We start from the raw sequence: 14,061 nt of genomic DNA, 5'->3' as shown, positions 1-14,061 counted from the left end.
TTTTTTTTTTTTTTTTTTTTTTTTTTTTTTTTTTTTTTTTGAAGTGTTGATCTGTTATGTATGAATTATTTTAAAAATATAAAGATTAAAGATCCTTACATTTTGATCTCATATTTCTGTATAAAATAATAATTTTTTAATGCTTACTATTAAAGAATTTTCAGCAAAATATCATAGAAGTAATAAATATTCCCATTCAAATTGTAAACTTCTAAAAATAAATATTATAAATATATTTTTTTAAGTTTATGTAATTTGAAGATTTTTCTTTTTTAGTGTCTTTTTATTAAAGTTAAGATAATGGAACTTTTCTGGAACAATAAGAATTATTAATTTTTATTATTTTTTATATTTGGTTAATTAATTTAGTAGGAGAGGCTTAGAATTATAAAATTTTTAAAAACTATGAGCCATTAAACAATCTGAATGCATTTGGCAGTATTTTGAACTCCATACTGCATTCTGTCAAGGTTGCATATATTTGCAAATATATTACTCGAACTGCTTATTCCATAGTCTTATCAGAATGATGACACATGTACTTAAAATTTGTATGTGTGTGAATAAATCATATAATTGAGATTAGTAGAAAAATTAGTTTAAAAAATTTTTTAATGAGATGATTTCTGTAGATGAATGTTCTTAAAAGTAACTTTTTCCCCTCCTTGAAATATTTTTTTAGAGGAAGAAAGTTATTGTGAAGTTCTTATCTTAAGTAAACATCAATTAATTTTTTAAGACTGTGTATAAAATGTAGGGTTTTTATCATCTGCTTTTTCTGTTATTTTTTCATGTTGAAAACTCTTGACAATAGGTGATTCTTAATTGGTTACAAATTTTTTTTTTATAATAATTTTAAATTGTACTTTTATAAACTAGAAAATGCTGCATTCTTTCTTAAACTAGATATCTCTTAAAGTTTTTTTAACTTAGTCATTTTAAAATTAAATATAGGTTACACCTAGAATGCAGATAATATCTTCAAAATTATAAATATACATTACAGAAAGCCTAAATATGATTATCAATCTTGTATCAAACCTATATGTAATCAGTTGTAATAACATATATAATTTTTAATTTCATAATTTTAAGTCGTACAAATATAAACATCCATGAACCTGATTTTTAGATTAATGCCAGACAATCATTTCTAGCTACATTAATGCTACTAATTGCTAATTAAATGTCAAGTAATTTGATCTAGAGGTAAGCATTAAGCACTATCTCTTTCTAAATTAATTATTAAATTTAGTAAGTTCCAGAAGAAAAGAATCTGCTCGAAGTGGGACTCGAATCCACAACTCCTGCTTGCCATGTGGATGCATTGTCAATTATGTTATCTGGACCTTCACTTCTTCCAATACTCGATTTAGATATAACCTTGTGTCATTATTAGAAATCAGTGTGTAGACTTTTAATTTTTAGCTTTTTATTATATAATTATATATTAAAACGTGTGTTTTTTAATAGTGTAAAGGCTAAAAACACTTAAATTTTATCGCATGAAAGAGCTTGAAAATTATGTAATCGAGATTTATTGCTGTGAACAAATTGAGATTAAAAAAGTGGACTTTGTAATAAATATTCTATTAATAATGAAATTAAATGTTATAATTATCAGTGTGTAAAAGATATCTAAAATTAAATGAGTGTGTTTTCTAAAGAATAAATTTTGATTATTACATATTACTTTTTCCATTTTTATAAAAAGTTTGATTCAAAAATGAATTTTTTTAAAGAAAATTCTTAATTATACCTTTTAGGTGAAACTCTGATAATCTTGTCATAATTCTAAAATGATTACTAGAAATTTTTGATTTTTCTAAAGATGGTGTACTTAAGGAAATAGTGTAAAAGGTAACAGTCTCTCTTCATATACTCTTTAGGCATATAGGAACAATGAGTGTACAGATCCACTCTTCTGAAGCCAGTGATGTTAAGAGACAATGGGGCTAGATCTGCATTCCGGTTGCCTTTTTATTCCATTGGAATCATCCCCAGGTATTCATTTAATAGGTAGGTGACTAAATGGACATTGGAATTGGTGGGATGAAATGGCAAAGAAAATCCAGAACCACATAAGGTCGATCAAGACAAAGTATGAGAAAATGCCTTCTGCGTGATTGGCTGATGCTTTAAGGTCTTGAGTCATCCTGACTCTTCAATGAAATAGTATATAGTTTCTTCATATTTTTTCTTTTGTCTCCTGTTTTTTTCTAATCTTTAAACCAAGAAATTTAAAACGAATTTGTATTGCTGGTGGTATATTTTTTTTTTTTTTTAGTTTACCCAATCAGGAATTTCTTTTGTTATTCATTATAATGCAGTAGTAGTTCTACATTGGCTAAACTAATTATCAGTGTAAATTTCTTTAATATATCTTGATTTAAAGATTAATGGAATACTTTATCTTATTTATATTATAGAATGTTGAAATTCAAGTGTTGGAAAATTGTTGTATATATTATTGATTTTTGAATTTTTTGATGTAATTGGTAATAAAATTTAAAGGCATGTTCTGCAAAAGACGTATTGAAAATATTTATTTACTCGAGACGAGTCTTTGATTACATATGCTTTCTATTGATCAGTTTGTATCTGTAGACCTACTGAATAATAATATAATATTGGTTGATATATAATGAGAAAAATAAAGCATAGAAGAGTGTGAATTGTAGAGAAATTTAATATAACTAGGTATTTTTGAAGCAGTTTAACTTTATCTTTTGAAAATTCTAACATGTTTATTGTATTATAACATTCTAAATTATGATGATGATGATTAATAGACTTTGTACACTATTCTCTTTTGATAATTTCTAGGTTTTTATACTTGTTTTAATAGAAAATCATTCTTATCAAAAATCTCGTACAGCTAAATTTTGTTCCAGAAATTTGATCTTTGAAGAACTGTGCTTCATATTTCTAGAACAATGGTATTGTAATTATAATAAATATCTAGATAAAAAGCTAAATTTTGTTTTTTAAATATACCCTTAAGAGAATATTTAAAATGTTCTTTTGATTCTTATCATTTATAATTTGTTTTATGATCACTCAACATTTGTTTATTTGTTCAATAATTGTGAAAAATAAATTTTATAGTAAAGTATTAAATTTGAAAACGTTCTTATCTCTAATTTTTTTTATTTATCTCATCTCCCACTTTTGCCAATGGAGAATGCTTTGTTCTGTTATGGAGGAAAGATGTTGCAATGTTTGTAAATAATACAGAAATACTTATTAATATTTATGAAGATGTATGAAATTTGTTAACTTATGAATGGTCGAATAAATATCTTAGCTATTATCTACTTTTTATACAGCGATAAATGTGTACAATGCAACCAAAGAGAAATTTTGTGCATAGAAAAAAGCAAGTTAAGTGCTTTATTATTACCTTAATTGTGTCATTATATCAAACTTTAGCTACAAAATTATTTTTAAGTTGTATTAATTTTACATGAAACGGAAGGCTTTTTCTAAAAAATATCTCTTGAAATTAATCGTTTTATCCAAATTATTTTTTTTCTTGATATGATTATCGATGTTGATACAAATTAGTTTATCCTGCTTGTTAATGATTTGCCAATAGTAATAAAATGCTTAGATAAGATTAAATGTGATCTTGAAGTCCGAAACTTTGTCATACAATTAGTACAAAACTAACTAAGAATATTATTAAAATTAGGTCAAAAAACAGTTTATATATATTATATATATATAATTTGACTTTTTAATATTAAAAGAGTTGACTTTTATATTTAGATAGCTTCAGTTTAATTGCTGCATTAAACTTACTTTTATTACAATTATATTATTATTAAGTGGTATATTACTGTAATACATGTGCAGTTTTGTCTTGTTTTGAAATTCTAGTGTAATTTTCACTTGAAGATGATGATGATGAATTTGGAAAACCAATCTTAATAATTTATAAATGAACATCTATAAAATACAAATTATTAATAATAAATACATCATATATTCTAATTTTCTAAATATATAATTATTATAGAATGAAAAATTCTCCTATTTTTAAAAATTGTTAGTTTTTATTTATTTTTATATAAAGTAAGAACTACATGTATATTATTGACGACATGTTTTCTAAATATTTGATTTTTCTTTTTTGTATTAATAGGGAAAGACATTATGGTGGTATTGCTCCTGGTTTTAGAGTGATACATAAAAACGGTATTAGTATGGATAATCGTTTGGAAAATCTAATTTTAGTGCCATTAGGTATAAAAGCACACTTTTTTCTCGAACCTCATGTGAAACAACGTGAACAATCTTTATATTGGGCAGCCATTCAACAGCTACCTCCAGATCATCTTGTAGAAGAGGTAATGTCATTTCTTTTTTAAAAATTTGTAATGTTTAATTTTTGTTTTTAATTACTTTAACTTCTAAAAATTTGATATAGATTTATTTATTTTATTATTAAACTTTGGTTCGTGTGTAATGTCATATAAAACTATGGCTTGTCCATGTACATATTTTAATATAATTTTTTTTTAAATGGATCCTCCAAATGTTTATTCAGAGAAGTCTAATATATAAGTAATTCATTGAAGTTTATCAAATTCACATATTTGACATTTGATATTTACTTTTGACATAAACAATGTTTACACTTTTTACTAATTTAAAGACATGTTTTTAGCATTCTCTCCCTATAGTTGGTTAGAAAAAGATTGCTTGCTCTGAAAATATCCCATCGAGACTATCTATCTATTTCCAGTTATTTGCAGATAATTAACTGAAAAAATAATTTGAAGATGTTTATTTCATATTTTCTGGCATCAGGAATACAGAACATATTCTAAAAATTACTTATGTAAATATGTATTACAGATATTAATAATAACTATTTCTAATGCTAGTAAGAGGGAAGCTTTTGAAGTAAACTTTAATCTTATTTCCTTGTTTACAGTAATGACTGTTGCTAATTTTTGTATTAACTTATTCCCAAAGTAATTTGTAATTTTAAATTTCAATTAATTCCATAATACTTCACCCTTCATAATCTTGATTCTAAATATTTTAATATTAAAATTGGAACAAATTTAATGATTGTTATATTGATGGTGATTTGTTATTTTATTGATTTTTCTTTTTTTTTATTTATGTTTTTGTATAGAACTAGGTTAAAAAGTCAATTACCACTTTATGTTCTCCTTTTCATATATTTACATTGTTAATGTTATTTGTTTTAATTACTTATTAAACAAATAGTTACATTAGTGATTTGTTCTAAATTGATTGTTTTGAATTACTTGAATTTTCAAGGCTTCTTTTGTTCTCTTGTTTCCTGTTGACAAGTGATTGACCTTTCTGTTAACATAAACAATCTGTTGAATAGTTTTTAAACATTTCAAATTACTTTCAATTACTATTGTATCAGTTTCTCTTCTGAAATATTTAATGTTGAATTTATTATTGATGTCACAATATGTTGGAAAAATCCAGTTTAATTGTAAATATATATCATTTAATATGTTTATTAGTTTGCCCCTTTTTTAAAATTTTGAAGTTATTTCATCATTGTATGATTTAAATCTTTATAAAATAAAAAAAATAATTAATAATAAAACATCAACTCCTGAACTTGAATCCGTTATTTATTTAATTACAAAACATTACTGTGTAAAATGAGTAATCGCCATCAGAAATAAAATTTGAGAATCTTATTTCAGTAATATTTAATTTTGTATAGAAAAATTTTAAATTGAAGAATTTGATTTTTATAACAGAAAATGACCTTGTGTTAACTGTAGTTTTTGAAAAAATTATCAGAGAATATAAACAATGTTTAGTATGGGAACTCAATTTCATGTAATTCGTATCTTTTGATAGAGATTCAAAAAGAGATATATATTAAAATTTCTTTAGTCATAAATCTCAATGTATAAAAGCAATTTCTAATTCATCATCTAAATTATAAAGAGAAGTAATAATGAGCTAACATGCAAACACTTCAATACAAATGTTCTTACATAATTATATAAAGTTTATTATTAAATCTCATAATTAATAGTAAGATTTATTCTTCCTACTATCCCTGTAAAAGTGTATAGGTTTATAAAATATTTTACAAGTTTCAAAAGATTTCATTGAAATTTATCATGAAAATTGATTTTATATATATATATATAACAACAGTATTTATCATCATCCAATTTAGATTGTATTTGAAAAGGTGCAGTAGAAATATTTTTATCGATCACTTGTGCAAATAATCAGACATTAATTATTTAAGTGCAGATTTATGGTTATACCTTGAAAGACTAAGCAACCATTTTTTTGACTTTTTAATGCATTTTTGTTTATAAATTCAAGAAAATATAAACTTTTTTTCCCCTTATGGTTATCATTTGATCTTTCTAAATTTAATAAAAACTTTGATCTGTTGATGTCTTAGCTTCTTTAATATTGTTTAGTAATGGTTACAATGTCCTAAAATATTTTTTTCTTTTAAAGTAAATGTTACAGTATACTTTAAAATGGCAGTAAATATATCTCTTGCCTTTACAGAATTTTAATTTTACATGTACAATTGATTTTAAAATATTTTGGTAATGGCTTGCTTTCTAATTTATTTTGATTTTTAATGTAGGCCTAATTACCTAAAAATATTTAGCTATGTGGGAGAACATGATCCACACTGGGATCATCTACATGAGTAAGAAGTGAGAGATGTCCGAATGTATTACTATCCATCATAAATCATCATAAACTTTTAATTTTAAAAAATTATGTGAGGAACCATACTTTAAATTATCCTGTTTTCAAAAATCAGAAACTTGTGTTAATTTTAATATTTTATTACATTTTTAACAGGTTAATGAAATACTTAACCCACTTTTTTTATTTTGTATTTAAATGTACTCAGTCATATGTACTTTTGATAAATGTACTCAGAATATTCTATGAATATTGATTCCTAGAAATTTTATGTCAGAATTATGCAAAAAATTTAATACTGCATTAAATAAATTTTTGTATTAATAATTTACATATGTAGAAGCATTAACATCAATTAGACTTATTCTCTTTCTAAGAACCAAAAATTCTTCTAATGCTTAATTTTTTTTCTATTATGAAATAATAAATGTTAGAAACAATGAACAAAAATTTTTATAATTTACTTTATATATATATATTTTTTCTACATATTTTAAATTTTTTTTCTATAATAAAAAGCATAGTTGCTAACAGTCCTCCAAAAAATATAATTTATTATAAATAAGTCTAGCTTCATGAATTATTATGAGTTATCATAATTTGTTTATGTATGAGACTCATTTATACCTTCTATTCTTTAATAATCTACAGAAAAAGGCAGTACTAAAATTGTATAACATACATGCATAACTTATAAGTACTTCAGACTAAAGACAAGTCTTACTTTTTAAGAAGATGCATAGATGCTATATTTTTAAACTAAACATTTCTTGTATTTAGAAAGTTTTTTGTTAATTAAAAGTCTTTTTAATGTGTGTCTGATATCAAGACAGTGTAACTTGATTTGTTTGTCATCAAGTAGCATTGCCATATACAATCTGCCAAGAAGAATGCTTCCCAGGAAGGACATTTTATGAGAGACTAGCCCCATTTAGATGTTACAAACATACAAAAACCTAGAAAATTCCATATGGTCAGCATATTGACAAGGCACAGACCCACGATCAGCTTCTGGTGTTGGATGGTTTTATTCACTTGCCACTGATGGGTTCCACATTTAATAGTCAAAGTTTATAATGAAAATTTCGACCATTTATGTAATATGAAACTTTTGTTGGTTTTTGCACAAATTTTGATGACCTTTTTTTTTACTTAAGAAAAAAAACAGTTAAAATTGTTATCTTCTAACAGAGTGCTTAATTCATATTTATTTATTACATTTGTACTATAAAATAATTCTGAATATTTTAAAAAGTTTCTCAATAAATTCAGAATATGCATTTGTTGTTTGAATAATTAGGAATCAGTTGAACAACAAACCATTTGTTAGAAACTGATCAATAATTACTTTTTCTCAANAAAAATATAAAGATTAAAGATCCTTACATTTTGATCTCATATTTCTGTATAAAATAATAATTTTTTAATGCTTACTATTAAAGAATTTTCAGCAAAATATCATAGAAGTAATAAATATTCCCATTCAAATTGTAAACTTCTAAAAATAAATATTATAAATATATTTTTTTAAGTTTATGTAATTTGAAGATTTTTCTTTTTTAGTGTCTTTTTATTAAAGTTAAGATAATGGAACTTTTCTGGAACAATAAGAATTATTAATTTTTATTATTTTTTATATTTGGTTAATTAATTTAGTAGGAGAGGCTTAGAATTATAAAATTTTTAAAAACTATGAGCCATTAAACAATCTGAATGCATTTGGCAGTATTTTGAACTCCATACTGCATTCTGTCAAGGTTGCATATATTTGCAAATATATTACTCGAACTGCTTATTCCATAGTCTTATCAGAATGATGACACATGTACTTAAAATTTGTATGTGTGTGAATAAATCATATAATTGAGATTAGTAGAAAAATTAGTTTAAAAAATTTTTTAATGAGATGATTTCTGTAGATGAATGTTCTTAAAAGTAACTTTTTCCCCTCCTTGAAATATTTTTTTAGAGGAAGAAAGTTATTGTGAAGTTCTTATCTTAAGTAAACATCAATTAATTTTTTAAGACTGTGTATAAAATGTAGGGTTTTTATCATCTGCTTTTTCTGTTATTTTTTCATGTTGAAAACTCTTGACAATAGGTGATTCTTAATTGGTTACAAATTTTTTTTTTATAATAATTTTAAATTGTACTTTTATAAACTAGAAAATGCTGCATTCTTTCTTAAACTAGATATCTCTTAAAGTTTTTTTAACTTAGTCATTTTAAAATTAAATATAGGTTACACCTAGAATGCAGATAATATCTTCAAAATTATAAATATACATTACAGAAAGCCTAAATATGATTATCAATCTTGTATCAAACCTATATGTAATCAGTTGTAATAACATATATAATTTTTAATTTCATAATTTTAAGTCGTACAAATATAAACATCCATGAACCTGATTTTTAGATTAATGCCAGACAATCATTTCTAGCTACATTAATGCTACTAATTGCTAATTAAATGTCAAGTAATTTGATCTAGAGGTAAGCATTAAGCACTATCTCTTTCTAAATTAATTATTAAATTTAGTAAGTTCCAGAAGAAAAGAATCTGCTCGAAGTGGGACTCGAATCCACAACTCCTGCTTGCCATGTGGATGCATTGTCAATTATGTTATCTGGACCTTCACTTCTTCCAATACTCGATTTAGATATAACCTTGTGTCATTATTAGAAATCAGTGTGTAGACTTTTAATTTTTAGCTTTTTATTATATAATTATATATTAAAACGTGTGTTTTTTAATAGTGTAAAGGCTAAAAACACTTAAATTTTATCGCATGAAAGAGCTTGAAAATTATGTAATCGAGATTTATTGCTGTGAACAAATTGAGATTAAAAAAGTGGACTTTGTAATAAATATTCTATTAATAATGAAATTAAATGTTATAATTATCAGTGTGTAAAAGATATCTAAAATTAAATGAGTGTGTTTTCTAAAGAATAAATTTTGATTATTACATATTACTTTTTCCATTTTTATAAAAAGTTTGATTCAAAAATGAATTTTTTTAAAGAAAATTCTTAATTATACCTTTTAGGTGAAACTCTGATAATCTTGTCATAATTCTAAAATGATTACTAGAAATTTTTGATTTTTCTAAAGATGGTGTACTTAAGGAAATAGTGTAAAAGGTAACAGTCTCTCTTCATATACTCTTTAGGCATATAGGAACAATGAGTGTACAGATCCACTCTTCTGAAGCCAGTGATGTTAAGAGACAATGGGGCTAGATCTGCATTCCGGTTGCCTTTTTATTCCATTGGAATCATCCCCAGGTATTCATTTAATAGGTAGGTGACTAAATGGACATTGGAATTGGTGGGATGAAATGGCAAAGAAAATCCAGAACCACATAAGGTCGATCAAGACAAAGTATGAGAAAATGCCTTCTGCGTGATTGGCTGATGCTTTAAGGTCTTGAGTCATCCTGACTCTTCAATGAAATAGTATATAGTTTCTTCATATTTTTTCTTTTGTCTCCTGTTTTTTTCTAATCTTTAAACCAAGAAATTTAAAACGAATTTGTATTGCTGGTGGTATATTTTTTTTTTTTTTTAGTTTACCCAATCAGGAATTTCTTTTGTTATTCATTATAATGCAGAAGTAGTTCTACATTGGCTAAACTAATTATCAGTGTAAATTTCTTTAATATATCTTGATTTAAAGATTAATGGAATACTTTATCTTATTTATATTATAGAATGTTGAAATTCAAGTGTTGGAAAATTGTTGTATATATTATTGATTTTTGAATTTTTTGATGTAATTGGTAATAAAATTTAAAGGCATGTTCTGCAAAAGACGTATTGAAAATATTTATTTACTCGAGACGAGTCTTTGATTACATATGCTTTCTATTGATCAGTTTGTATCTGTAGACCTACTGAATAATAATATAATATTGGTTGATATATAATGAGAAAAATAAAGCATAGAAGAGTGTGAATTGTAGAGAAATTTAATATAACTAGGTATTTTTGAAGCAGTTTAACTTTATCTTTTGAAAATTCTAACATGTTTATTGTATTATAACATTCTAAATTATGATGATGATGATTAATAGACTTTGTACACTATTCTCTTTTGATAATTTCTAGGTTTTTATACTTGTTTTAATAGAAAATCATTCTTATCAAAAATCTCGTACAGCTAAATTTTGTTCCAGAAATTTGATCTTTGAAGAACTGTGCTTCATATTTCTAGAACAATGGTATTGTAATTATAATAAATATCTAGATAAAAAGCTAAATTTTGTTTTTTAAATATACCCTTAAGAGAATATTTAAAATGTTCTTTTGATTCTTATCATTTATAATTTGTTTTATGATCACTCAACATTTGTTTATTTGTTCAATAATTGTGAAAAATAAATTTTATAGTAAAGTATTAAATTTGAAAACGTTCTTATCTCTAATTTTTTTTATTTATCTCATCTCCCACTTTTGCCAATGGAGAATGCTTTGTTCTGTTATGGAGGAAGGATGTTGCAATGTTTGTAAATAATACAGAAATACTTATTAATATTTATGAAGATGTATGAAATTTGTTAACTTATGAATGGTCGAATAAATATCTTAGCTATTATCTACTTTTTATACAGCGATAAATGTGTACAATGCAACCAAAGAGAAATTTTGTGCATAGAAAAAAGCAAGTTAAGTGCTTTATTATTACCTTAATTGTGTCATTATATCAAACTTTAGCTACAAAATTATTTTTAAGTTGTATTAATTTTACATGAAACGGAAGGCTTTTTCTAAAAAATATCTCTTGAAATTAATCGTTTTATCCAAATTATTTTTTTTCTTGATATGATTATCGATGTTGATACAAATTAGTTTATCCTGCTTGTTAATGATTTGCCAATAGTAATAAAATGCTTAGATAAGATTAAATGTGATCTTGAAGTCCGAAACTTTGTCATACAATTAGTACAAAACTAACTAAGAATATTATTAAAATTAGGTCAAAAAACAGTTTATATATATTATATATATATAATTTGACTTTTTAATATTAAAAGAGTTGACTTTTATATTTAGATAGCTTCAGTTTAATTGCTGCATTAAACTTACTTTTATTACAATTATATTATTATTAAGTGGTATATTACTGTAATACATGTGCAGTTTTGTCTTGTTTTGAAATTCTAGTGTAATTTTCACTTGAAGATGATGATGATGAATTTGGAAAACCAATCTTAATAATTTATAAATGAACATCTATAAAATACAAATTATTAATAATAAATACATCATATATTCTAATTTTCTAAATATATAATTATTATAGAATGAAAAATTCTCCTATTTTTAAAAATTGTTAGTTTTTATTTATTTTTATATAAAGTAAGAACTACATGTATATTATTGACGACATGTTTTCTAAATATTTGATTTTTCTTTTTTGTATTAATAGGGAAAGACATTATGGTGGTATTGCTCCTGGTTTTAGAGTGATACATAAAAACGGTATTAGTATGGATAATCGTTTGGAAAATCTAATTTTAGTGCCATTAGGTATAAAAGCACACTTTTTTCTCGAACCTCATGTGAAACAACGTGAACAATCTTTATATTGGGCAGCCATTCAACAGCTACCTCCAGATCATCTTGTAGAAGAGGTAATGTCATTTCTTTTTTAAAAATTTGTAATGTTTAATTTTTGTTTTTAATTACTTTAACTTCTAAAAATTTGATATAGATTTATTTATTTTATTATTAAACTTTGGTTCGTGTGTAATGTCATATAAAACTATGGCTTGTCCATGTACATATTTTAATATAATTTTTTTTTAAATGGATCCTCCAAATGTTTATTCAGAGAAGTCTAATATATAAGTAATTCATTGAAGTTTATCAAATTCACATATTTGACATTTGATATTTACTTTTGACATAAACAATGTTTACACTTTTTACTAATTTAAAGACATGTTTTTAGCATTCTCTCCCTATAGTTGGTTAGAAAAAGATTGCTTGCTCTGAAAATATCCCATCGAGACTATCTATCTATTTCCAGTTATTTGCAGATAATTAACTGAAAAAATAATTTGAAGATGTTTATTTCATATTTTCTGGCATCAGGAATACAGAACATATTCTAAAAATTACTTATGTAAATATGTATTACAGATATTAATAATAACTATTTCTAATGCTAGTAAGAGGGAAGCTTTTGAAGTAAACTTTAATCTTATTTCCTTGTTTACAGTAATGACTGTTGCTAATTTTTGTATTAACTTATTCCCAAAGTAATTTGTAATTTTAAATTTCAATTAATTCCATAATACTTCACCCTTCATAATCTTGATTCTAAATATTTTAATATTAAAATTGGAACAAATTTAATGATTGTTATATTGATGGTGATTTGTTATTTTATTGATTTTTCTTTTTTTTTATTTATGTTTTTGTATAGAACTAGGTTAAAAAGTCAATTACCACTTTATGTTCTCCTTTTCATATATTTACATTGTTAATGTTATTTGTTTTAATTACTTATTAAACAAATAGTTACATTAGTGATTTGTTCTAAATTGATTGTTTTGAATTACTTGAATTTTCAAGGCTTCTTTTGTTCTCTTGTTTCCTGTTGACAAGTGATTGACCTTTCTGTTAACATAAACAATCTGTTGAATAGTTTTTAAACATTTCAAATTACTTTCAATTACTATTGTATCAGTTTCTCTTCTGAAATATTTAATGTTGAATTTATTATTGATGTCACAATATGTTGGAAAAATCCAGTTTAATTGTAAATATATATCATTTAATATGTTTATTAGTTTGCCCCTTTTTTAAAATTTTGAAGTTATTTCATCATTGTATGATTTAAATCTTTATAAAATAAAAAAAATAATTAATAATAAAACATCAACTCCTGAACTTGAATCCGTTATTTATTTAATTACAAAACATTACTGTGTAAAATGAGTAATCGCCATCAGAAATAAAATTTGAGAATCTTATTTCAGTAATATTTAATTTTGTATAGAAAAATTTTAAATTGAAGAATTTGATTTTTATAACAGAAAATGACCTTGTGTTAACTGTAGTTTTTGAAAAAATTATCAGAGAATATAAACAATGTTTAGTATGGGAACTCAATTTCATGTAATTCGTATCTTTTGATAGAGATTCAAAAAGAGATATATATTAAAATTTCTTTAGTCATAAATCTCAATGTATAAAAGCAATTTCTAATTCATCATCTAAATTATAAAGAGAAGTAATAATGAGCTAACATGCAAACACTTCAATACAAATGTTCTTACATAATTATATAAAGTTTATTATTAAATCTCATAATTAATAGTAAGATTTATTCTTCCTACTATCCCTGTAAAAGTG

The 14,061-nt window shown here is 24.0% G+C and overlaps 1 protein-coding gene across 2 annotated transcripts in view; it reads left to right on the top strand.

The window, feature by feature from the left end:
• Positions 1 to 14,061, top strand: part of LOC111640847 (zinc finger MYND domain-containing protein 19-like) — a 28,090-nt gene that overhangs the window by 7,777 nt on the left and 6,252 nt on the right. The window contains exons 1-2 of one of the 2 annotated variants that reach the window (XM_023386918.1): positions 9,739 to 9,999; positions 12,128 to 12,332. In XM_023386918.1, coding sequence (XP_023242686.1) covers positions 9,917 to 9,999; positions 12,128 to 12,332 — 288 coding nt within the window. In that variant the 5' untranslated portion in view covers positions 9,739 to 9,916. Of the gene's footprint in view, positions 1 to 4,147; positions 4,353 to 9,738; positions 10,000 to 12,127; positions 12,333 to 14,061 lie in introns of those variants that run through there. The other variant, XM_023386919.1, reaches the window with a different exon arrangement.

Source organism: Centruroides sculpturatus, unplaced genomic scaffold (assembly GCF_000671375.1).
Source record: "Centruroides sculpturatus isolate CEXI.00-Female unplaced genomic scaffold, Cexi_2.0 scaffold1509, whole genome shotgun sequence".
Classification (NCBI taxonomy): Eukaryota; Metazoa; Arthropoda; class Arachnida; order Scorpiones; family Buthidae; genus Centruroides; species Centruroides sculpturatus.
Note: the sequence above shows the minus strand (reverse complement) of the source record. Positions and strands in the feature narration are given on the sequence as shown.